The 26,332-nt window shown below is 34.0% G+C and overlaps 1 protein-coding gene across 7 annotated transcripts in view; it reads right to left on the bottom strand.

Moving 5' to 3' along the window:
• The window catches only part of OLA1 (Obg like ATPase 1), a 163,849-nt gene that overhangs the window by 36,915 nt on the left and 100,602 nt on the right, over positions 1-26,332 (bottom strand). For all 7 annotated transcript variants that reach the window (XM_072811029.1, XM_072811032.1, XM_072811030.1 and 4 more), the window contains 3 exons: positions 25,023-25,198; positions 11,694-11,774; positions 11,288-11,385 (listed from right to left, as the gene is read on the bottom strand). In XM_072811029.1, coding sequence (XP_072667130.1) covers positions 11,288-11,385; positions 11,694-11,774; positions 25,023-25,198 — 355 coding nt within the window. The remainder of the gene's footprint in view (positions 1-11,287; positions 11,386-11,693; positions 11,775-25,022; positions 25,199-26,332) is intronic.

Raw genomic sequence — 26,332 nt, 5'->3', positions numbered from 1 at the left:
CCTCAGCTTCTGTGCACTCTCTCTCTCTGTCTCAAATAAGTAAACAAAATCTTTAAAAAAAAGAGAACTTTTTATGTAAGCACCCCAAAGTCCAACGTATAAGACATGCTCAATATATAGTAGTATTTTGCTCAAGACTTAGATATATATATACTTACATACACATATACACACATATGTATATACGTTCTTTCCATTATACTGCTATGCGTGAATACAGAATTTAAACAGATTATATAAATTATCTATTTGTTCTTCATCTAATAAGATATGCCACACATGCACATACATGTACATTTCCCTACTCCCGAGAAGGTTTCAAAAACAAATCCAAGTTACTGAAAATGCAAGGAAATAGAACAAATTACTATGTGGTTAAAAACAAACACACAAACAACCAAGCAGTAGAATAAAGTACTTATCTTAAAAAATGGTTAATATGTATTTTCTATGTAAAAATATATAAGTACTTTAACTATTGCCCCTATAAAGGGCTATTAAATTGCTACATGTTTGGAACATAGTTTTTAATGACAAATTCATGAAAATCAAAATAAGGTTTAGGTAACCATTTTTATATTCCCTTCAGTTGGCATTCTCTAATCAGGTTATAGTGAATTTTTAGCTTCAAATTTCACAGTGCATTAACTGTTTAACAACAACAAAACCTTATCTAAATGAAATTTATAGTGACAGGAAATATAACTAGTATATGACCTATTGCTCAGGCCTTGTCTACCTTTCCCACTACCAAGGGCCCAAAGCTGAGATACTGTGGTATAGTAGTAAAAGATCATGGGCTCAGGAGATAAACTGCTTAGGTTTGAATCTTGGCACCACTGACTGGCTATGCAACCTTGGCCAAGCTCCTCAATTGCTATATACTTGCTTTGCCTTCCTTAAAATAACAATGGTACAGATTCTATAAGGTTTTGGGGAGTCTTAAATGTAACTGGAATACACTTAAGTGTTCAGTAAGTGTTGACTTTATGCTGACTACAACTAATGCAACATTTTAGGTATATGAATTTGTTGTTATTCTAATTTATAATATTCATTCACTTCCCTTTCATTTACATTTACACATCAACTCCTTCCCCCCTAGCAGTGTAGAATTATTCTTAACAAATTGTATGTTATGCTGGGGGCGGGGGAGGAGGCAAATTCCACTTACCATATTCATATATATAAAATCATCTGTGATTATAGCTATGTTTCTGGGGTCTATGCTGTACTACTATTTTAGACATGGAACTTCAAGTAATTTTTAGCTTTAATTTCAATAAAAGCCACTGTATTTTCTCTAACAAAATTTTTACATATGGTATACGCTTAAAAATGGATGCTAAGGTGAGTGCAAAAATATATTGCTGTAACAATATTTTATAGTTAATAAAATGATAAGGCAAGGCAAAAAACACCAACAGCTAAAGCATATTATCCTAAGAAAGGCACACAGTTGTCATCTTGACAAATATCTCCTTTTATTAACATTAAACAATTTGGTGGAGATGATACTTTGAGATAAAACACAGCAGAATGCTCAAGTTAAAGCAATATTTTCAAAGACATCTGAAAATTCAAAAATATATCTTGTTCTGTTGTGTGGAATAGGCATAAATATTCAAGTCAAATGGATTTATTTCTACTACTTGCCTGCTACAAGAACTTGGGAATGTTTTATAATCTCTCTAACTGGCCTCTCTATAAAATGGGCATGATAATATCTATGTTTCAGAAATGTTCATAAAATTTTCCCATGTTTCATCTACTATTAGCATCTTACCAATTTCTAAGCTCAAAAGGGTGCCTACCACATAGCAGGCGCTCAATAATAAATGATGGTTTGCCATGTATGTCTTTTGGTTTGGTATAGGAAAAGCTAAGTCAGTGTCATTTAATGGGAGGGTAGGGGTAAAACTGACAAAAGAAAAATGGCACCATTTAAGGCAACAATTTTAAATATAAATTATATATGAAAAATACTAATCACTTTCATGTTTCACATAGCCAGACATGCTCTTGGCAAAAAATCTTTTGAAATATCATTTAAAAAAAGGAAAAAAGTAAAAAAATGATCACCGATAGTTATTATTTTCCTTTTAAATATTACAACTAAACCCAATGATACCTTGATGTCTTTTACAGACTATAGTTTATTTTTTTTTAATTTTTAAAAAGATTTATTTATTTATTTGAGAGAGAGAGAGCGAACACGTGCACACGCATGAGTAGGAGGGAGTGGGAGCAGGGAGGGGGAGAGCAGACTTTCCCAGAGCAGGGAGCCTGACACAGGACTCAATCCCAGAATGCTGGGATCATGGATCATGACCTGAGCCAAAGGCAGACGCTTTACCAACTGAGCCATACAGACACCCCTATATAGTTCTTTTCAAAAGAATTTCTAAGGAAAACGTTGATAATCATCAGGAATATTGATCACTATTTCTTGATCTTAATGACAAATATTTAAAGTACTGAAAAGGTACCTTTGTATCTTTATTAATGGAAACACTGATTTCATTTACCTTTTGGCTAACGTAACCCATTCTTAACCTAAACTGCAGATTTCTTAGTTCAATGATGAAAAGGTTTCATTTTAAAAAGTGAAAAATCAATTCAAGGCCAAAATAGTACAGTGTTGTGTGGGCCAGGTTGAGATATGTCTGAGGATCCGATGAACTAATGTAAATTATGTTACAAACCTTTGACAAATGTTAAGTTGCTATTTTTAAAAAATATATTTTTTTTAAATAATCTTTATCCCCAACATGGAGCTCAAATTTACAAGCCCAAGATCAAGAGTCACAAGCTCTGCCAACTGAGCCACCCAGGCATCCCCAAAGTAAATCTATATATTTGCAAACACAATTTACTTCAAAGGTTATTTAAAACATTTGGCAATCTAAGATCTTTCTGGACTCTTAAAAAATTATCACAAACCAGAAAATAAATGATGGCCATTCTTCAAACCCTGAATTCAAAATATTTAGGATATGTTTTAAAATCTATTTATTTGCAATGCATTTGAATAAGAATTTATAAAGTTCTTTTCAAGCAGTTGTTTTCAGATTTAACTCTTTTTTTTTCAATGCTCTGTCATGCATGCCTTTGCATTTGCTATTCCCTCTCCCTGGACTGAGTTTCCCTCAGATTCTCTCACGGCGAACTCTCTTACTTCATAAAGTCCTTTTTTGACTATCCTAACTAAAATGGCACCCCCTTTTACCCTGTCTTATTTTTATTCATTGTTTTAATCATCTCCTGCCATTAAATATTAAATATTTCTTCACTGGTTGTCTATTATCCCATGAGACTATAAGCCTTAATGGGGCAACGACTTTTTCTATTTACCATCTAGAATGGTTGGTAGTTAACACACAGAAGGCCCAATGATTATTTGCTTAGAAAAGGAAAAGGAAAACATTGTAACCACATCCTCAAGGAGTTCATAGTCTTCATAAGAAACATAAACTTGAAATTTATACTCATAATTACAATTTTTATGAAATGAAATTTTAAGAAAGCATTTAAAAGACTGAATGGATACCAATGTGCAGCCCTAATCCTTATAGATAGGAGTGTACTCAAAGTTCCTAAGTCAGTTATCTTAGAACATTTTTTTTTTAATTTTTATTCATTTATGATAGTCACACAGGGAGAGAGAGAGAGAGGCAGAGACACAGGCAGAGGGAGAAGCAGGCTCCATGCACCGGGAGCCTGATGTGGGATTCGATCCCAGGTCTCCAGGATCACGCCCTGGGCCAAAGGCAGGCGCCAAACCACTGTGCCACTCAGGGATCCCAGAACATATTTTTAAGGAGAATTTAAAAACTGGTGATAAAAATGGTCACAGATACCAAAATGTGGCTCACTCAAACTGTACTATTTCTACTATGTTGTGAATTAAGTAGGCTTTTGAGGGTATTTCTTAATCTAATATTTTTGATGGGGAAATGCTTTCCAGGTCACATCCAAATAAAAAAATGTAATAGCTTGTAATACAACTAGCCTCAAAAAATAGATATGCCAATTCTACACAGAGATTTTATTTCCACTTTGTTCTCATTCTAGCCAAAGCAATAGCTGCTCACTATGAGGAAAGCCGGGAAAATGGTGAGCCCCCCAAAAAGACTTGTTTTCAAGGAGTAGAGGTATGAGAGAGGGGATGAGAGTAGGGGAAAGATCAGGTCTTACCTCCAACCCAGCCATAAAAGTTTCTCATCAATTGGATATTTGCAACCTATGAAACGCTATATATAGTTTCACAGAAAAAAATCCTACCATGACAAATCTATACATGAGGGTTGAGAAAGTACTAGATAGGTATCTGCCTGGGCATCTTTTCTTTGTGAATTTGCTGTAACTTAATTCATTAAAATCATAAAATTCTAGCACTGGAAGAGGGAATCTTACAGATGGTCTTATTCTTTACTAACCTTCACCGCCTCACCTCCCCCCCGCCCCCAAACACAGACATTCAAAAATAGAGAAAAATGAAATGAGAGACAGGAGATCACAATGGAACTATCTAAAAGGCTTTTTAAACGACCTTTTTTTTTAAAAAAAAAAAGATTTGTTTATTTATTCATGAGAGACACAGAGAGGTAGAGACATAAGCAGGGGAAGAAGCAGGCTCCCTGCAGGGAGCCCAATGTGGGACTTGATCCTGAATCCCAGGATCATGCCCTGAGCCGAAGGCAGATGCTCAACCGCTGACCCACCCAGGCATCCCTAAATGACCATTTCTTTAAAAAATTATGTTATTGTAATAATTAAACAATGATTTCATCTAATGGAAGCCAAGAAATAACAATAAAATCCTCTAAGCTGCCAATGGTAAAGTGACAGGGTCCAATCTGAGAAGATGATAGGGGCAAAGTCATGGAAGATGGTGGTGATTGATACCATGGGAGTTTTATTGTTACTGCTACTGTAAAACAGAGATGATTTTTGGTTGTTCATTTTGTTTTGGAGGACAACTGTTTCAAAGCATGGAATTACAGCTGTAAACATATATACATTTTATTCCTTTATCCATATAATGAAAAGAAAAAAAACAAGGGAATATATCCAGAAGATACATTTAGAAGACTAAACAAGTCCTTTTTCTATTATTGTATTCATTTTGAGTTATGGTAATTTAGGAAATACTGTGTATACAGAACATATTTTATGTGAACATTCTGATGAATTGTCTTCAGTACATGAAAAACTAGGTAATTTGCTTGCAGTCAAAGAGCTAGTTAGCAGCAAATAAGGACCACAATACTAATTCTTCAAATTCCAAAGCAGCAATATTCTTTATATACCAAAATTCCTCATAATATATACACTACCTAATTTACAAATAGACTATATGCTCAAAGTTTCTTAGAATTCATTTTTTTTAAGGATTTTTTTAAAATTTTATTTTTAGAAAGAGAGCGCAAGTAAGCAGGGAGGGGCAGAAGAAGAGAGAGAGAGAGAGAGAATCCCAAACAGGTTCCATGCTCAGCCCCTTTTTATAAAAAAAAAAAAAAGTTAATTCCAGTACAGTTAACATACAGTGTTATATTGGTTTCAGGTGTAGAACAGAGTAATTCAACAGTACTATACATTACTCACTGCTCATCATGATAAGTATACACTTTAGTCCCATCACCTATTTCACACATCCCCCTTTTGACCTCCCCTCTAGTAACAGAACACTTATTTTTTAAAAGAGCTTTAGTCTCTTAAAGCTAGAAACAATTCTGTAAAACGATTCCTTGTCATATGCAGTGAAATTCCTCAGCTACTTAAAAAAAGATAAATGTCCTGACATATTTGATAAGTTGTATCACTCATAAATCAGTAAGTCAACAGATGTGCTAATGAAAATAACAACTGACCCTCCCAAAGGTATCACTTTCTCAAATTCATGTACCATTTTGCAAATAGAAATTACTGTCTATAAATAGTACTGGAGAAAAATAAAAATAAGCTGGGGCAAATTCCTAAAATGCAGAGTACAGTGAGTAGCATTATAAATAGCATTATATTCCTATAAAAAGATGTGATTTCTTCTATAATTATCTTTTTCATAATATGGAATCAGAGTTAGTCCAATTTCATTAGGACTAAGCATTCTAGGGTACTCACATCATTTGATAAGAATATGAAATATCTGAAAGAGTACCCAAAATCCATTTAATGAAAACCAGAAAGAAATTCACAAGTATTATTACATATACATATATGTACAAACGCAAAAGAACATTCTAAGTAAAAAGATTCCTAAATGGGCAAAGGTCTTTTCCCTCCTCCTTCTTTTAGAGTTCTCTTATAATAAAAAAACTGTTTTGCTTTAGTATATTCTTTTTAACTCTCAGATTCTGATCCAAGAAATTAGGAAATAATGAATTCCACAAAATCCATTCACAGGAAATTATTCAAAATTCCAACTCATAATGCATATGATACTGTTTCAAAGCTTTATCATAATACAAACTAAAAAGCAAATAGTCGAGAATCATCTAGTAGCAAAAACAGAAGAACTGTAAAACGAAGGGGTCTCAAGAAAAATTTTTAGATTTATAACTTAAGTAAAATTAAGAATATTTTGTACAGAAGTTCACCAATTTTGTCAACCCCATATTAAAAAAAATTGCTTAGTTTAGACTTCCAGAATTTCCTTGATGTGCCCTATCACCCCTTCATATCTCTCAAAAGGGCAAATAAGCACTAGTCTTCATAAAGGAATTCCCATTTAAAAAGTATTTGATTTATGAAAATCATTATAAATTATAGCTTATAAAATTTAATTCAGATAAAAAAAAACCCATGTTAATATACACCTACCAGTATTATGCTGTGATTTGAAGTAGGTAGAAAAGAACTCAGAATAAATAATGTATTCTCATAGGCTTCACAATGTTAGGCATTTCAAGATGAAGGTGATAGAACAACCCCCCAAAACTATATGAACTACAAATGTTAAAAAATAAAAATTATAATCCCCCCAAAATATTGCACAGGTATTTCAGGGCTTTTCATTTGCCAGACTCATCATGTATGATAAAAACATTTAAAAATCTCACACATGTGAATCTTGCTTTATACAATAGGGTATGTTCCTGAAAACTTTGTGAGTTAAACCTAATTCCAAATCTGCTTGAGAAGCTCCTAAACTAAAATGAATAATTTCTTTAGGAAAAACTACTTATTCTCATTTTATCTGTTTCAAGTAAATCAAATGTGTAACAATGTGATTTTTTCAGCATAAATTTCCAGATTCTGTAAATAATCTTGTCAGAAATTGATGACTTCTTAGAATAGTTTTATAGAAATAGTTTACATTTATAGATATATGTATGTACATGTGTATACATATTGTGTATATACATATATAAACACAAAATTACATATAAAAAAATGAACATACTTCCTTCTTCATGCAGGGTTGCTGAGACACAGTCCCTATAATTCTCACACACAATTCAAGAAATCAAAAAAAAGTGGATTTATTCTGTGATTCTCCCCTTAACCAGGCACACAATGTATAGTACTGCCAAACTATTTTTAGTTATTGTATACAAATTATATGGAAAACTAACAAAAGCAGGAAAGTGGGGATGAGGGGACTGAATCACAGACTAGTAAGAATTAATAAAACCTTTTTCTATTGAGAATTCACTCAGTGAAATTGACACACTGCCCTTAATTACACAACAGCTTAAAAGATAGTAAATATCTGTCTACATATATTGAATCAATTTCAATACCCAAATTAACTGACTCATATAATATTAATAGTCAAAGGGTAATGTTTAGTGACCACAAATGCAAACATACATGTTTACACACACATGCACACAAGTCTTAATGTCTTAAATGTTAGTTATATTTTCCAGTTGAATATTATCATGTAGTATAATAACCAATAAAATAAAATGGAATAAAATGGAATTATCCTTTACCAATAGTTTTAATAAAGACAGGGGCAAGAGGGCAGCCTGGGTGGCTCAGCGGTTTAGTGCCACCTTCAGCCCAGGGCATGACCCTGAGGACCCAGGATTCAAGTCCCATGTGGGCTCCCTGCATGGAGCCTGCTTCTCCCTCTACCTGTGTCTCTGCCTCTCTCCTCTCTCTCTTTTTCTGTGTGTGTGTGTCTCTCATGAAAAAATAAATAAATATAATCTTAAAAAAAAAAAAGATGGGCAAGAGAACACAAAAATGAAACATAATTAGAAGCTATGTAAGTATACAAAATATCTAAAATTAGTTTACTGATTTCATAACTGGATGGCATATATTCCTTACAGAGCAACAAAGGTGCAAAGACTGAAATTTAAACTCTAATCAAGCAATGGTTTGACAGTTCTAATGTCCTACACCTGCCTGTTACCATAACTCAATAGGCAATCTCAAATGAAAATTAATAGTGCATATAGTACAATTTTAGTTATAAGTAACAACTGATCGTGTTTAGGAAATGAAATTCTCAAGTGTTCAGAAGTCACTGGCACTCACAAAGACAACAACTTCTGCATTCAAAGAACAGTAATTTATAATAATAAAAAAGGTTTCTGTGGATTCCCCTTATAAGATCTTGATTACTGTCATCTAATCATAACACAACTGTAACTAACCTGGCTGCCATGTCAGCTTCTCTTCAAGGGGCTAGTTCTCAATCATAAATCAACCAAATGACTAATTCAACATTGTTAAAACCAGTGAGATGTTTGGAACGATTCCAGTTTTTTACATCTTTCAAAAGGTCAATGTACCTACTCAGTTACAAACTAGACTTATCTTTCAAAATGCTTCCTTCTTTTCTAGGATTGAAAAACAATGTTACCATTTAAATTTAAAATAAACTTTAATAGTAATTAAAATGTTCATGATGTCTGAAATGGTGACCCACTAAACTATAGTTTCCTATAGTCTTCCTCTTAGGGCCAAAATCACGAATCCCTCCTTCTCCTCTTTCCTGACCATTTAAAATAGTTTTCTACATCTAAAAAACCCATGAAAATATTTATTACTGCTTCTTGCATCAGTCTTAAGTTGCTATAGTAATATTACATAATAACCTTAAAAATATATACACTTTTTCTTTTGCTAAAGGAGCAACTAATGCAAATGAAGCTTAGATACAAACGCTCCCCAAAAATGAGATGCTAACACAGATTAAAAGGATTTAGTAGTTAAAATGTATCTTAACTATTTTCATCTGCTTGCAGTGTTATAAACGATGAAAACCAGTGTTCGTATCCTTCATAATAAAAATTTATTCTGCACTTTAATACAAAGGCTATGTTGCATAAACAGAGGATTTAAAGCTGTAGCAGAATGGCTGAATGAAAGGAAAATGGCAATCTTTCTGGCTCCAGTAGATGCCATTCCCTATCACACAATGTTTCCCACTCATAAATACATGACAAATACTTCCTCAATCATTTTTTACGAGCAGGGATGCACAGGGGGTAGTCAATGGCTAGCTTGAGGGAAAATAGGAACAGCAGGCGGCAGAAACTGTACAGAAAATGGCTATGTGGTAAATTCTCTTCTGGAACATCACTCAGTTACCCAGTCTTTGATCTTTCAGCTACAATTACACTAACTTCCACAAGATCTGATCCCCCCCCCCCCACCAAACATACACACAACCTCAAACCAGATCATTAGATATATATAAAATCTAAAATTTGGTTTTATAAATAGGATGACCCATACCTCTACATTTTTATAAATTAAAATTTGCTATTTAGACAAGAGTTTGCTTTCAATTGGCTATAACCATATCATCATCACAACTGGTCTCACAAAAAACATGGGGTGTCTGGCGACAGCTAAATCACAGACTGGCGTCTCCCAAGCAGTCTGTCTACCATTAGGGTCTGGGAAATGGTATTTACTATACAATTAGAGCCAGGGAGTTCTACCTGTAATCATCCAAATACAGGTGTGAGAAGCCCCTTTGGGCAAGGAAACTGACTCATCCCTTTTCATGTAAACTTTGATGTCTGTATTGTTTCATGAAGCCTCAGGAAACCTTACCATTCATACCACGATGATTTATTAACTGAGGTCAAGCAATAAATTTTAAAATTCTTTCCCAGGGATAACAATTTTTAACACATTAATCATCAAATTTATAAGAATTTGAAGTAAGACAGTACTGATTATTTTACAGTTAATTTTCTACTGGAGGACACTGACCAGTCAGAACTGAATTTTCACGTTAAGTTTATGCTTTCTAGAACACTACCAATAAAGAAGACAAATTCAGTTTCCTATCAGGAACACAAAATGTCTTAAAGTAATATCAACAGGGCATTTTTAGTTGCAGTAATTTCACAGAATTTATTCTAATCATTTATTGGAGTTAACCATCTGACATTAATTATTGTTTTGGCTTCCAGTCTATGAATGTTTATTTTTCAGTTTAAAGCTTCTCACTCTTTGATATCATATGGAAATGAGAATTTTTAATGGAAAATTGAAACCATGTGCATCTAAGTACTTAATGAAGTACAGGGAAAAACCGACAATATATTTTAGGAGAACGCAGATATTTTGCTGTGGATAGTTTTGATTTGTTTGTATGACTTAATAGTATAAAATACTGAGGGTCCAGTGAGGCAAGTCAAAGTGAGTGCAATGCCAAATGTGTACATGCCCACATGTTACATGAACATATGAGTTTTTGAAGTTACTAGTTAACGAAAAGAAACCTTGTACATGGGTTACATCATGTCAAAAATGATAACACATGAATGCACAGTTTTTACCTTTGTACACTTTAAAAGTATTTGAAACAGATACCTGATCTTCCTCTCCCCCTCTCACACACAGTTTTTTAAATTAAAAATAAACTTTTTTTTAAGCATTTGGTCTGGATTTTAAAAGTTACCCCTAGCTATAATCTCAAGTGCATATTTTAAGGCTACATGTAACACAGTATCAACACAGTTAGAAATTCCCAGTTTAAAAAGTTTAATTGCTCTAACTACACTTATTCTCATTTTGCAAAGGAAACAAACAATAATGTCTATTAAATTTAAATTTAATAAGTAAATTCGCATGATTCAATATTGTCTAATTTAATTCTGTTTGTTTTTTCTTAAGTTCTCTCAGTGTAGATCAATTAGGAGATTCATCTCAGAATGTTCAAAACCAGACAAAGCTTTCTTAACCATTTTAAACTTTTTATTAATGAGAAAGATATTAAAATCTAACATAGCAGTAAGTTCACATGTATATGTGTTTGTGTGTGTAGAGATAGGATATGCCTGCATATTTCTGAGGGGAGAAAACTTACCATTTGTTTTTCTTTCTAATGTAGTCTTTTTCAGAAAGATTAACCAAGTAGACCATTGGTTTTGAAGTCAGAAATAAGTGTTTATTCAACACTTCGATCTACAGTGAGAGATAAAGAATCCTTTTTAAAAGTTGAGTAAGTCATTGAATAACTTGAAAGTAAACTCTTTTCAAACAAGTAGCCATTTTCATTTTCCTAATTCTTGTTTCTAAGAGATCAGCAGTTATGAAATATCATGAGTAGGGGGAGAGAAAATATAACAAGCCTGGGGATAAGCAATCATTGATAGAAATAAAGTTTAACTAGATATTAACAATAATAAAATATAAAATAATGAAAAATCTAAATTGTTCTCTAAGAAATCAAAGCCAAGCCAGAAAGAGAAGGCATGATATTTGTAACTTACCTCTTTGTCGTTCCAATCATGATAGAAGCGAACAGGTTTCTTTTGATCTATAACCCAGGATTTGACTTTGCACATTATATCCTGCACAATATTGAGAAAAAAAAGTAAATACAAGATGAACACTAGACACTTGGATACTAAATATTAAAATTAAGTTTTCAAATCTTCAAAATAAAGAGTCAGGTTTTTTTGAAAGGGGAACTAAGTCACACACGTAATCATTTTTCAATATCTCATTAAAAATCTAACACCAATAAACATTGTTGTGGCACTAACATTTTAATATATAAAATGTGGAATACTAGCAAAATTAGTAACAGTCTTAAAGATTTCAAGATTATTTCATATACACCAAAGACTGTAAGAGTAAATAATATTTCAACATCACCTAGTGATGCCACTTGCAAAATAAACATGCTATTAGGAAATGGAGGGAGGGGGGATACTGGAAAGAGACTGAATTACAATTTTTTCCTTAAAAAGAAAAACAAATAAAATAGGCGAAATTGAACCTATTATTGATGATTTACCCTCCAAAATATGAAATCAACTGACCAAACCCTTTTAATTCTGAATTAATTTTTTGCCAACACCTTCTTCCTGCCCACTTCTCCTGTCCCTGCTCCAACACCGCCCCCCCACCCAACCTGCCAAAGCCTCCATTACACAATGGCAAGAGCCCTGCACTGGTGACCTCCAACCAGCTGCATTCACTTTCAGAACATCTCTCTCTGCTGGAAATCTAAAGGCCTTTTAGTTAGCAAGCTAGTGTGCATTCAGAAGGAGTAACTGCAGGAAGAGCCCAATGTGCTTTGTTTCTCTAGCCTTTCTTCACAGAAAGATTAATCATCTGTGAAATGGAAACGGCAAACAGCAAGTGACACAAACTGAACCCTTCAAGTCTTTCCTCATCAGTTTTGTGGTTCTGAATCTAAAAGCTGCGTGTGGCAAGGTTCTTCTTACAGGCAGGTGTTAATAAAAGGCTCTTGGGTCTGAAAGGTCAAACTTAGCTCTTCCAGAAGAAGTGCGTTTGAGAGTCATCTGGTTTTTTGTTGTTGTTGTTAAAGATAATTTATGGATATGTTTTAAATATGCATTTCTCACAAATTTATTGTAATACACAATTATTAGTAATAGATTTTTTGGGTTTTCATCGATGTATTTACCATAAATCAGTTATTTTTCTATAAATATCTACTTGTATAAATTACCTCAATATTTAGTATACCTTCCTTCCAAATCTTGCTGTTACCAACAGGAAAAATAAGGAAAAAGCCCTATGTCCTTAGATCCTGATTTGAAACTCTCCAGGAAAAGGACTTCCCACAGATTTTAACAAGGAAGGGGCAAGCTGAAAACTTTTAATGAAATCTAACATGTTCTGCTTAAGAATAATCACTTTTACTCTTCTATAACTGAATTTCACTCATAAATGTTTAAAAGTGGCTAATGTAACACCATTTCCTACAAGGAGAAGATCAAAGTGCTATATTACAAATGCATTATGATTAAAAAAGCCCTGTGCAGCCTTGCTATTAACTGTTCTTTAAACCCTAAAAGGCTTCCCATAGATCTCACTTGGCACTGCATATACAACCTTTGACAAGTAATGTAGACCATTTTTATTCATTGCCTAAAATTGTAGGCAATTATGTGCGTCACACTGGCCACCTGCAAATTCTGAATGCCTGCTCCAGTTGTCAGTGCAAAAAACTAATGTCGGAGGGGATTAATCTAGGGGGAGAGAGTCCTCTTTAATGGCTCCAGCAGGTGAAATGGCCCAGCTGGTTACTATGATGAGTGGCCAGAACAGCTTATGTAGAGACACGCAACAAGATTATACAAAAGAAGGAGAAAACAGTGGTACCATCTTATATTTGGTTCCATTAGTTTTTTCAATTAAAGAAAGAAAAGAGAAGAAAATAGACAAAAGAAAATCAAACCAAAAATAAGGAAGGAAATTAAATTTTAATCATACAAAAAGTGTAAAATACTTTTGTAACTATAAACATTTTTACAAAACCAAAAGGCCTCAATAAATGCTGATCATTAGTGAAGGAATTTCAGTATTTCTCTTTCATTTTAAATTAACTACACAATCACTCCACACATTGAAATCTTATCACAAAATCTTTTTGGCGTTAGTTTTTTCCCCCTCATACCAACACACCATACTACAAATTAGAAACAAATTTGAAAGAGAACTTATAATTAAAGTTCTCAAACAGTATATTCATTAAAGTCACACTCAAACCTTTTAAGAAAAATTTATAGATTATAACCAAATATTTTGACAAGTTGAAAGTAAAAATGTTTTAAAATTTAAAATGTTTTCTTTTTTACCCAGTACTCTTAATTATCTTCATAAGATTCAACAGCCAAGAAAAGACACCTTAGATTATTAAAAGATGCCAGTTTACTTAAGACAAAAAAGACCATTCTCAGATAAGAATTTTACATAAATGATTATTATATGTGATGTGCTATTTCTCTTACAAAAAATTAATTTTAATTTTAGCCAAAAATTAAAAGATGTTTTATGTTCCTTGTCTGAAAAACTTCTAATCATATGAATAAAAACATTTGGACATATTTGTATGTAATATTTAATGGACTAAGTTTTTTCTTATGCTTATATAAACACACATGTTAATACTTATGATGAGAATAACAGGTTCCAGTTAACTGAATATCGTTAACTGAGAAAATAATCTAATACATACTTAACCTACTCCTAACAATTTAGAATACAATAAAAACATAGAGATACCTTAATGCTTGAGGCATCAGAAATTACTTTAAGATTTCATAATTTCATTAGCAGTATCATTATGCAGGAATACAGATGTAGGAGGATAACTTTTGATAACTTTAACAAAGTTCTCACTTTCAAAATCCTATATACATAATGAAGATCAGGAAAAACTTCATGGATATTTGAACTTCTTGGTTATTTTGCTGTGATGAGAATACTGATTGGAGAGGCAACAGCTTAATGCTTAAGTGTGAAAATAAATCCTAGGTCTACCATTAACCAGGTCTGTGATCTATTACTTCATTGATAAACACAGATGATGGCACTATCTACTCCTGGGAATTGTTGTGAAGATCAAAAGAGATAATGTATATAAGGTATATAGCACAGTCCTTGACACAGAGTAAGTTCTCTTTAAATGTGAGCTGTTGACATTGTTATTATGATATTGAAAGATTAAACACTAGTCATCTACAAAATGGCAACATATTCCCTTGGATATTCCCTTAGAGCACATAAGGGAATTCTCCAATCTGAATATTGTTCATTAGTCCTTTTCTTTAAATTTTGTTGAAGATTTGCCAAGAATACTGGCTTTTTTTTTTTAGTGAAATCTCAATTCAGGCTTCTAGTCTTAACATTCTACAAGAACTAGTTTTTACTGAACAACTAACTACCTTTTAACTAAAAAGAAAATCCAAACTTAACCTTGAATTTCTCACTCATATGCTTTGACTCTTCTTACTAATTGTCTCACATTTAACTTAAGAAATGCTTTATTTTCTTAATGTATTTTATTATTGTTGTTAATAGCAGTTGTAATGTTTCTAGGTTCACAGAGAACGTGTGACTTGCCTAAATTCCCATAGCCAGTAAGTGGCAGAGCTAAGATTCAAATTCAGGTATAAATGACTAAGAAATTCATGTTCTGTCCAATCACCTTTGCCTATATGTCTTCCTTCCTGTTCTTCTAGTTGCTCTTTGTTTAGCCTAGTTATTCTTAAGGTTGTTATTCCAGGTCCTCATTCTTGGTCCAAGGTCATCAGGGAAATTTAATATTCCTACTATCCAGGTATAATAACTGTCAATTCATGTATCACAAAAATAATTATTTTTCTTTGCACACAATAACATAACTGACTTCCTAAGACTACATACTAGACTTCTCTATTTTAGTATTCTCTAGTTTCCATAGCAAGAATTATTAATCTGTGACCCATAAGTAGATTTCAGGGGTTCCCTAACACCCTAAGATTGTACATAAAGTTCTATGTTTATGTGCCTTTGAGGGATGATGACACATATCTTCCAAATGCTTTTTAAAAGAGATTCATGATCCAAAAATCCAAGAACCAGAGTTGTGATTTTGTACCAATACTCAAATACCCCAACAATAGCCAATTAAGTAAATATTCTAGGTCCATGGACTCCCAGACCTGAGGTCCATAGACACTAACTTAAAATTTGTTTCAGCCAGACTTTGACTCAAAATTCATCTGTACTGATCAACATGATGCTGATAAAAATTCTAGCCATGATAATGTAGAACATAATTCTAGTTAAAATTATAACAGGGATGTTGGAGAATGTTAAAAATTGAATATATCAGGGCAGCCCTGGTGTCTCAGCGGTTTAGTGCCACCTTCAGCCCAGGGCGTGATCCTCGAGTCCCAGGATGGAGTCCCATATCGGGCTCCCTGCAGGGAGCCTGCTTCTCCCTCTGCCTGTGTCTCTGCTTCTCTCTTGTCTCTCATGAATAAATAAATAAAATCTTTAAAAAAAGATTTGAATATGTCATTATTCTAAAGAAATGAACTGCTTGAGAGTAAACAATATTTAGAGAGAAAAATATATGACTTGCCTTGCTATGTATTAAATCATTAAGCTACAGTAATTATAATAGTGTGATACTAGCACAATAAGAGAGATTCGGATTAGGAACAACCGAAAAGCCCATTAATTTCAGATTTTCTAAAAAATTATGGGACATTCATATTCATAAGAACATTAATTTTGCCATCAAAAGATTAGGGTTTGAGTTCTGGTTCTACCACTTCCTGTGTAACTGTGGGACAGGTTACTTGTCCCAACAACGTTACTTAACAATGTTACTTAACGATTTTACTTAATGTTTCTGTTTTTTAAAATTGGGATGGGAAGATTCCAATTCAACACATGGTGATTATGAGGATTAAGTGAAAAAATACATGTGAAGTAACTGCCTCAACTCCAAGCACATACCTAATGCTCAAAAGGTATTAAGTATTATTATTTATGGCAGGATGCATAATGTGATTCCATTTGTGGTTTTGAGACAACATATAATATATATAAACAAATGTACTCCAATAATGAAACTGGATAGATGCCATAACAAATTGTTAGCAACAGAAATTTCTAGAAGATTGGATTCCAGAGATACTTTCCCTTTCTGCCTACAATGCTGTTTTATTTATTTTAAACAAAAAAAAACCATCTTTACAATAGCTTTTTTGCTATTGTAAAATTAAGATATTTACAGTGTGAGGGGGGAAGGGAGGACTTCATCTATTCACTGCTCACCATCTGTAATCCTAAAATTTGATGACTAAATAGAAGAGACCTGGCAATTTATCAAGGTGACTCACTCTTATTCTGTAATAATTATAGCTTCCAAGTCTGATACTTCCCTCTAGCCAAATCCATTATCCCAATACCTGATGCCGACACCCAGATGAGTTGGTCTGTGCTGGTTAGGTGGCTTTAACTAATACACAGTCAACAATGTACTCAGACCAAAAGAATGGAGGCCATGGCTTCAGCTCAAAATAGTCTGGCTAGGAAGAGTCCAGTAATACAACTTCTTGCTCTAACCTAGAGTATCCCCTTTAAATATTCCAAATTGGGGAAAGACCAATCTGTGTTTCCTCTCATGAAATAGACATCCATTGTGTATTCTAACTTGATATTTAGGATCTGCCTGAATCAGAATATTAAACATCTGTTGCTCTACTAAATGAATGTTGTTTATGGAGACCAAAGTATTGATCCTTGACTACTATCTTTTTACATATTTCAGTGACTAAAACTCCCAGAAAAGAATCAACAAAGGACTCAACTAAGAAAACTGGCAGCAATGCTCTACGTGTGTGTATGTGTGTGTCTATGCGTGTGTAAGGAAGATGTCATTCAAAAATTGAAATAATAGGTTAATTCAATCAATAATCTGGGTAAAATGTACATTGGTAATTGTGGGTTTTCAGTTATGTGACTCACTGAAGTAAACAGTGAAAACTTAACATAGCAAAGCTCTTGGCCTATCAGCCATTACACTGAGTGGCAACCAAAATAGATATGCAATTCATTCTTGAGGTATAGATTTCAAGAGGATTTGAACATTACTAAATAGAAGAAGGCAACAATCCTGTATGATCCCTGTAAATAAGTCTGAATGGCTAGGATACTTGGGTGGCTCAGCAGTTGAGCACCTCCCTTCGGCACAGGGCATGATCCTGGAGTCCTGGGATCGGGATCGAGTCCCACATTGGGCTCCCTGCAGGGAGCCTGCTTCTCTCTCTGCCTGTGTCTCTCTGCCTCTCTCTCTGTGTGTGTGTGTGTGTGTGTGTGTGTCTCATGACTAAATAAATAAAAATCTTAAAAAAAAAAAAAAGAAAAAATCATTCCTTTCTATTACTCTGCAGTACCATCTTCACCACAAATCAAATTGTATTTGTGTCTGTATATCCATTCTGTTGCACATGTTCACTGTTAGGCAAGGCGAGAAAGTGTAAGTCAGGCAAGGCTAAATCACAAAGAAATCTGTGAGCCATGGATTTTATGTTGGCAGTATCTTTACAGGAAGATGGTGAGGTATTTTAATCAAGGGAATAAGATAGATCTGCACTTTATATTTGTGGAAAAGAAGGGCAAAGTCAGTTAAGCCGCAAAAATAAAGCAAGCATAATGAAGCTCAAACTGAAAAAGTCATGAAAATAAGGAGGAAAAGATATAGGGAATATTTGGGAGATAAAATCAATAGGATGGGATGTAATGGTAGAGGAGAAAGAGGAATCAGATATTAGTTTTCAGTTCAAGTAATTCGGTTCTATTAACTGAGGTAGAGACTGAAAACAGGCTATGGAAGAAAGATGAATGAATGCAGTTCAGCCTCACCACATACTTGTAATACCTTGTTCTTTCAGAAAATAATCCTTTAAGTCATATAAGAATAGTTCTTGAAGGATACATAAACTCTAAAGAGGAAAAAAGTGTAAATGAGAAGACAGAAGTAAGAGAATTATGTTTTACAGTATACCCTTTTGAATCTTGTGAAAGATATACCTACTACATATACAAGTATTTTTAATGATTTTTTAAAGTTTTATATAGATCAACTTTAAAAACTGCCATAAGAATAATAGAAGATACCTGTTAATAGCTGTATCTTTTGGGGGACATTAATTATTTAACTCAGAGATACTGACAGGAAAGAAAAGACTCAATTACAATTTCTGGTTGCCTTCTTTGGTTGTCTAATTTAAATTGTTAGTTCTATGAATATTTTTTAAGTGTGATAATTTCCAAATAATTGATCAATACAAAATAAGTTGTTCTTTAAAGCCTCTTACTTACATTTTCCAAATTTTGTCTTTCCAGATGAAATGTGTATATATCTAGAATAGATTTAAAAATCAACCTTGGTGGCACCTGGGTGGCTCAGTAAGTTGGGCATCCAACTCAAGATTTTGGCCGAGGTCATGATCTTAGAGTTGTGAGGTTGAGACCCGCATTAGGGGAATTTGCTTGAAATTACCACTGACTCCACCTGCTGAAATGCGCGTACCTGCCTGCATACCCGCATACTTTCTCTATCAAATCAATCAATAAAATCTTTTAAAAAATCAACCTTGATCTTAATGCCCTTATGTTAATGTTATATCATAAACCATCTTCCAAAAAGATATGTTGAAATCCTAACTCTTGGTACTCAGAGTTTGATCTTATTTGAAAATTAGTTAAGATAAGGCCATACCAGAGTAGGGTGGACCCTCAGCCCAATTATGAGTTGTGTCCTTATAAGAGGGGAAATTTGGACAGAAACATGGAGAGACAGAAGCAGAGACTGGAGCTATATACAGCAACAAACCAAGGAATGTCTAGGGCTACCAGAAGCTAAAAAGACAAGAAAGGATTCTCCTCAGGATTCAAAGGAAGTATGGCCCTGCCATGCTGACACTTCAATGTCAGACTTCTAGTCTCCAGACTGTGAAATAATACATTTCTATTGTTTTTTTTTTTAATTTTAATTTTTATTTTTATTTATGATAGTCACACAGGGAGAAAGAGAGAGAGAGGCAGAGACATAGGCAGAGGGAGAAGCAGGCTCCATGCACCGGGAGCCTGACGTGGGATTCGATCTCGGGTCTCCAGGATCGCGCCCTGGGCCAAAGGCAGGCAGGCGCTAAACCGCTGCGCCACCCAGGGATCCCCCATTTCTATTGTTTTAATCCAGTTTGTAGTATTTGTTATGGCAGCCCTAGGAAACTAATTCACTTGGCTAATTAATACCAATAGGAATGTTTATTGCACACTTGCCATCTTTAATGCCTGTTTTATCACAGACAGCAAGACCCACTATAAAAGATGTCTTTATGTTAGAATATATCAATCTTAGGAGAGATTATGTTTTAGCATATAAAAGTTCTAATCTGGGGTGCCTGGGTGGCTTAGTCAGTTAAGCATCTGCTTTCAGCTCAGGTCATGATCCCAAGGTCCTGGGATGGAGCCCTGAGTCACATCAGGCTCCCTGATCAGTGGGGAGTCGGCTTCTCCCTCTGCCCCTCCCCCTGCTTGTACTCTCTCTCAAATAAATAAATGAAATCTTTATTAAAAAAAAATAAAATAAAAATAAAAATAAAAATAAAAATAAAAAAAGCTCTGAGGTACCTGAGTGGCTCAGTCGGTTAAGGGTCTGCCTTGGGCTTAGGTCATGATCCCGGAGTCCTGTGATCGAGCCCCATATTGGGCTCTTTGCTCAGTGGAGGGCCTTCTCCCTCTCCCTCTGACTCTGCCTACTTGTGCTATCAAATACATGAATAAAATCTTTTTTTTTTTTAAACTTATTATGCTGAGGACGTAGTTCTTGAATTTTCTTTTTTATTTATTTATGATAGAGAGAGAAGGAGAGAGGCAGAGACACAGGCAGAGGGAGAAGCAGGCTCCATGCACCGGGAGCCCAACGTGGGATTCGATCCCGGGTCTCCAGGATCGCGCCCTGGGCCAAAGGCAGGCGCCAAACCGCTGCGCCACCCAGGGATCCCTGAATAAAATCTTTTTTAAAAAAAGTTCTAATTTAAGTTTTTCCTGCTTATTTACAAAAAATACAAATGACATCCAAATTTAGAAAATGGAAATTCATAAGAAGAGAGGCTTGAAATGTTGAATTTTTGAAAAACTATCCAGAAAACAGACACATCTGAATGAATATTAAAGAATATTCAGATACAGAGTAAATAAAATGACCTAATTTTTTTATGACTTTCAAGTAGCTATCTTTTTTGTAGCCTAGCATCTATGTCCAATTACAGTCCCACCAATCATTTTATTTTATTTTTTTTCCGCCAATCATTTTATAGCTTTAGACCATTTGTTAGAAAATATAAGGAAGTTTTTTTTTTTTTTCCCCAGAACTCTCTTACAAGAAAGTTAATATAATCACATAGGTACTGTCTTGGAAAAACTAGAGATAAATCTGAAGCAATGAAAAATATAAAACATTACCAAATTAAACCTGTGATACCCCAAAATATAAAAATAAATACACCGATTAGGACAAAAAATTAAAAGGCACATTGGGTGAAGAGATGTATAGCAGAGACTGCTGTCTGTCCATACATTCCCTCTGCCCTCACAGGTCCAGTACATGCTAATGGCTTCTTGCTGTAAGGATCTATAACTCTCCCTAAGCATCATGGTCAGATCATACAAACATCAGGTGTCAGGGAGTTAACAATCCTAGAAGCAGCCCACCCCCAGTGACTGATGGATATTAGTTGATAATCACCCCAGTACCTTCATCATTCCAACAGAAAAACTAGAAGTCACTTTCTACACTGTTTTCCAGAAGTTCCTAACAGAACTGAGCCCCAGCTACTCAGGTTACCTGCTTGTTTACATATAATGTCTCAGTTTCCTTCCCTTCCTGGTCTTAATTCCTCACTCCCTGAAGTGTGCCTCCTAAAATAGCTCCTAAAGAAACCACCTGCACTCCCAATTGTTGCCTCAGAGTCTACTTCTGAGGAAACCCAATCTAAGATTTTAACCTAAGTTTAGATTAAAAGGTAAAGGGTCTCATATATGACTCAAAATGGCATTGCAACTGCAAATAACACAGTCTTGAGAAAACTCCTAATGAGTTTCTTCTTAGCCTTTGTTTATAAATTACATTGTTCACATAATTTTTCAGGTTAGTGGAGATGGAATTGATCCTAAAGCCTATAACTTCTCATAAACTGGTTAGCTGTGGGAAGATGAAGAGAAGACTGGTAAGTAATTGGAATACTTTTGGGTGCTAATAATGTTCTATTTCTTGACATGCAAATAGGTTTTACTAGGCTTTATTTTACAACTATTTTTTATTTTATTTTTTTTTAAGATTTATTTATTTAATCATTCATGAGAAACACAAAGAGAGAGAGAGAGAGAGAGAGAGAGAGAGGCAGAGACACAGGCAGAAGGAGAAGCAGGCTCCATGTAAGGAGCCCGACGCGGGACTCAATCCCGGGACTCCAGGATCACACCCTGGGCCAAAGGCAGGCGCCAAACCGTTGAGCACCCAGGGATTCCCCTATTTTACAACTATTTTTTAAATACATAGAGGTCAATACATTTTTTAGGAATTTTACAATTAAAAAAAAATAAAAAGACAGGGGTGCCTAGCTGGCTGTCAGTAGTAGAGCACAGACTCTTGATCTCAGGATCATGAATTCAATCCCCATGTTGGGCCTAGACCTTACTTTAAAAACAAAAACAAAAACTTATTAGTCCTGCAGTCAGATTGATCTGGTTGAAAAACTTGGCCTGCAATTTACTAAACATGAAATCTTTAGCAATTCATAGAACCTCTTGAAATTTAGGCTTCCTCAGTTTAAACATGGAGATAATATGTATACTTGATGTTGTGAGGTTTAAATAAGATAACATATATAAAAAGTGTCCAACAATGCCTGGCTCAATAAATAAGAAAAATAAGATGTCCCTTCACTAAATGATTCAGAATTGTAAAAGATCTTAATTTTCTTCAAATTGACTTACTGATCCAACCTAAATCCTATTTTTGCTAACAACTAAAAAAAGGTTCTTAAAGCCATGTGTTTTACCATATTTACCAGTACCGGGTTTGCTATAAGAATGTACAGCATACATTCTCAGTGAGGGTGATATTACTCCTAGAGGAGCAAAAGATGGATTCTTATGGATGAAAAATACTTAGTTATTAAAATGGCTTGTGGCCCTCCAAAACTCAAGCCTATCCAACAAATCCTTACTCATTAGTATTTAATTTCTCTCATTAGTGAGAGGTTAAATTAATTAATTTTAATTAAATTTTAATTAATTTTTTTCCTTAGGGACAGTGATAGTGGAAAAAAAAAACACTGATCTATAATTTATTCTGAAGCAGCTAAATCTAATATGAGGAAAGTAAACGATGGAATTATCACAGTTTTGGGAAACAAGAAAATTAGCTTCTAATGCTTTCTATCTATCAAGAAGAGCTGAATGGGAAAAGGGAAAGGGAATGGGGAGGTGTTCAGTTTTTTCCGTAAACACAAGTCCAAGCAATGCTTTCAAATCAGAAATTTTAGGAATATGCTTAGAAATAAGAAGAAAATACTATTACAAGGAATTTTAAAAAGCACTCAACATATTAGTCTTCTTTGAGAGAAAAACCCAGGAAATGGTAGTCCAAGAATTTAAGAAGAACCTGATGTTCCTTTCTCTCATTTCAGTAAAAAGCAATATTGATTACTTTTAAGAGTAATGTTTCTGAAAGACATAAGGATGTCAGTAAGTTTCAATAAACTAAGGAATGACTGCTTAAGACTTTATTCTAATCACTACCATGCTGTTTGGGGCAGATGGATTGCTTTCAATCACAACATCTTTCTCACAACTTTTTCCCTTTTATAAAAAGGAATATTTTTCATACCCATACTTTTAAACCCCTTCTCTGTCCTAAATTTTATACAAATTCCCTCAGATAAATCTCTCTCCTTTTCTCTATTCTATTTTTGAATAGGAAATACCTGTATAGCCATGATGTTAAGAGAAGTAAAATGATTTGCACTTGTTCCAGACTACCATGGAAATCAGGTCTCCCTGGTTCTAAGACCACACACCATCAACCATAATTTACTGATAGTATACTCAAGTTTTAGAGGCTGATTCTGTAATTGATTTCTTCCTTAAGGGTGTAGAACTTCCAAGGGTGCCTGGGTGGCTCAGTCAGTTAGGTGTCAGACTCTTGGTTTCAGCTTTGCTCACAATCTCAGCGTCATGAGATCAAGTCCTTTGGAGAAGTTAGTCTTCAGTTCAGAATCTACTTGAGATTCTCTCCCTCTCCCTGTGGCTCTCCCCTGGCTGCTCCCTCTCTTAAATAAATAAAATCTTTAACAACAACAACAAAAACTCCCTAATCATGAGTTTTCCAAACATATTACAAATTAATAAAAAAGGGAAAAGATGCTTCCAGAAACAAGAAAATTAAAAATACACACATGTATTAAAAATACATGAAAAATTAAAGATAGAAAAATCCTTCCCATAACAAAAAAACACAAGAAGAAAATACAATTTAGGGAAGATATTACTAAATGAGGAAATAAATACTTTTTTAAAAAAGATTTTAAGTAAATCTCTACACCCAACATGGGGCTCAAACCCACAACCCCAAAAATCAAGAGTAACACTCTCCACTCACTGAGCCAGCCATGTGCTCCAAGAAAATATATAATTAAGGCCATTGATTTTTTTAATGTAAAAGACCATCTGATCATGCTTAAACTAAAAGCTTCAAAACTGATTTTTGAAACATTATACTATGACTAATAATTATTCACTGTAACGTGATAAAAACACATTTGAATATTAAAGACAATGACATGTGATTTTCACTCCATAAAGACTAAAATTCTTTCTAATAGTACATTCAGTCAACCCCTATGGAAGATCAACTCCTTGTATAAATCACTTCTTCAAATCCACAAACCTCATATATTTAGTTGGAGCTCTAAATCCGTAATCTTTTCATCATTAAACTACACTTCTCTAACGTTAAAACTTGAGGATATACATAGAAACTATATGAACACTCAATATTACTGCTAAATATGCTTGCTAAGAACACCTTAAATAGCCTGTCATCATGACCCTTTGTTGCCAAAAGAAAATGAGGGTGCTCCATGGTTTTTTAACAGAATTATCCTTGGATTCAAAAATTCTATAACAATATTAGACACTTTATTAGATGCATTATTTTAAAAACTTTAATCAAAAAATGAACTCAAATATCAGAGAAGCTATAAATTTTTACTTACATATTCAGGTTTTAATTTTTTATCTCCTCCTCTCACAGCCACTTTTTCTAGTTTATCTATAATGGGCCCAATCATTTCCTCATCTTTAAGCTGAAGCTCTTCGTGTATTATTTCTATATCTCGAATAGGATCTACACTTCCTTCAACATGCGTGATATCATCATCTTCAAAAGCACCTAAAATGAATTAAAGAGAAGCAATCCAATGAACAATACAGAAGGCCATTATTAAAGATTCCTAGAAGGTTAACAACTTATTTAAATTATTCTGAATTTTCGCAAGTAGGACACAGTATATATTTTTTTGTTCTATTTAGTAATATTTAGGGCACTGGCAACAAAACAGTAATTCAAGAGCCTCAACATTTCAAAAACTGATTGAAATAAATAAAATTATAATCTATACAGAAAGAAAATTATGCTCCAGAACTACTGCTATTTTCAGGTTTGGTACATTAAAAGATACTGAATTCCAGGCATGAGAGCCTGAAGTTCTAAACTGCACTGTTAGGGTTTCCAAGGGAAACCAGATTTGGGGTGGGGGGGGGGGTGAAATCATCTGGCAGACCTCTTCCCTGCTTCAATCTACTTTATCACTGTGGTTCTGACGGTGATTAGATAATGAACCACTCAGACACACAATTTACACAGCAGCTAATTTCATCGGCCTGATTTGAGGGTATGGTTTTTAGGGGGCTATCAAAGAAGCAGATGAAGGTGCATTTGTCATATATGAGTGACAACCATTCACACTATCTGAACAAAATGGTGCTGGCCCTTATTAGAAACACATGCTATTATCACATATTTAAAGTGCAGTTGAAGCCATAATTTCAAATTGCCAACTGGAAACATAAGGGTAAAACAACCAGATATTACTGAAGCATGTGTACTGACTTTATGCCCTTTTGAAGACATAATGTGGCAACATAATTCAACTGGGATTTACTCAAATTACCAGATAAAGAACAGTATCACAAAAATGAACAAATACTGAGAAATATTAGAAACAGAAAGCAGTGATATACCCACAAAACAAAAAACACATTTATAAATAAATTAATTTAAATTACCAACTAGACTACATGCCCAAAATGAGATGTTTTCAAACATAAAGCATTGATTACTTTAGATAAAGATATCATAGGAATCATGAGACCATTTGATTGAGTTTAATAAGAGGAAAACAGTGACCATAGCTTATTCTTCCATACTGAAGACCAAGATATTCCCATTACCAGTTACAAAGAATTTTTAAATATAATTTTCTAGAATTAAAAATAAGCTGTCTGTACAACTATTCAATAATAT

The sequence above is a fragment of the Canis lupus genome, chromosome 34 (assembly GCF_048164855.1).
Source record: "Canis lupus baileyi chromosome 34, mCanLup2.hap1, whole genome shotgun sequence".
Taxonomy (NCBI): Eukaryota; Metazoa; Chordata; class Mammalia; order Carnivora; family Canidae; genus Canis; species Canis lupus.
The sequence above is the reverse complement of the archived record's forward strand: the minus strand, read 5'-3'. Positions and strand labels throughout refer to the sequence as shown.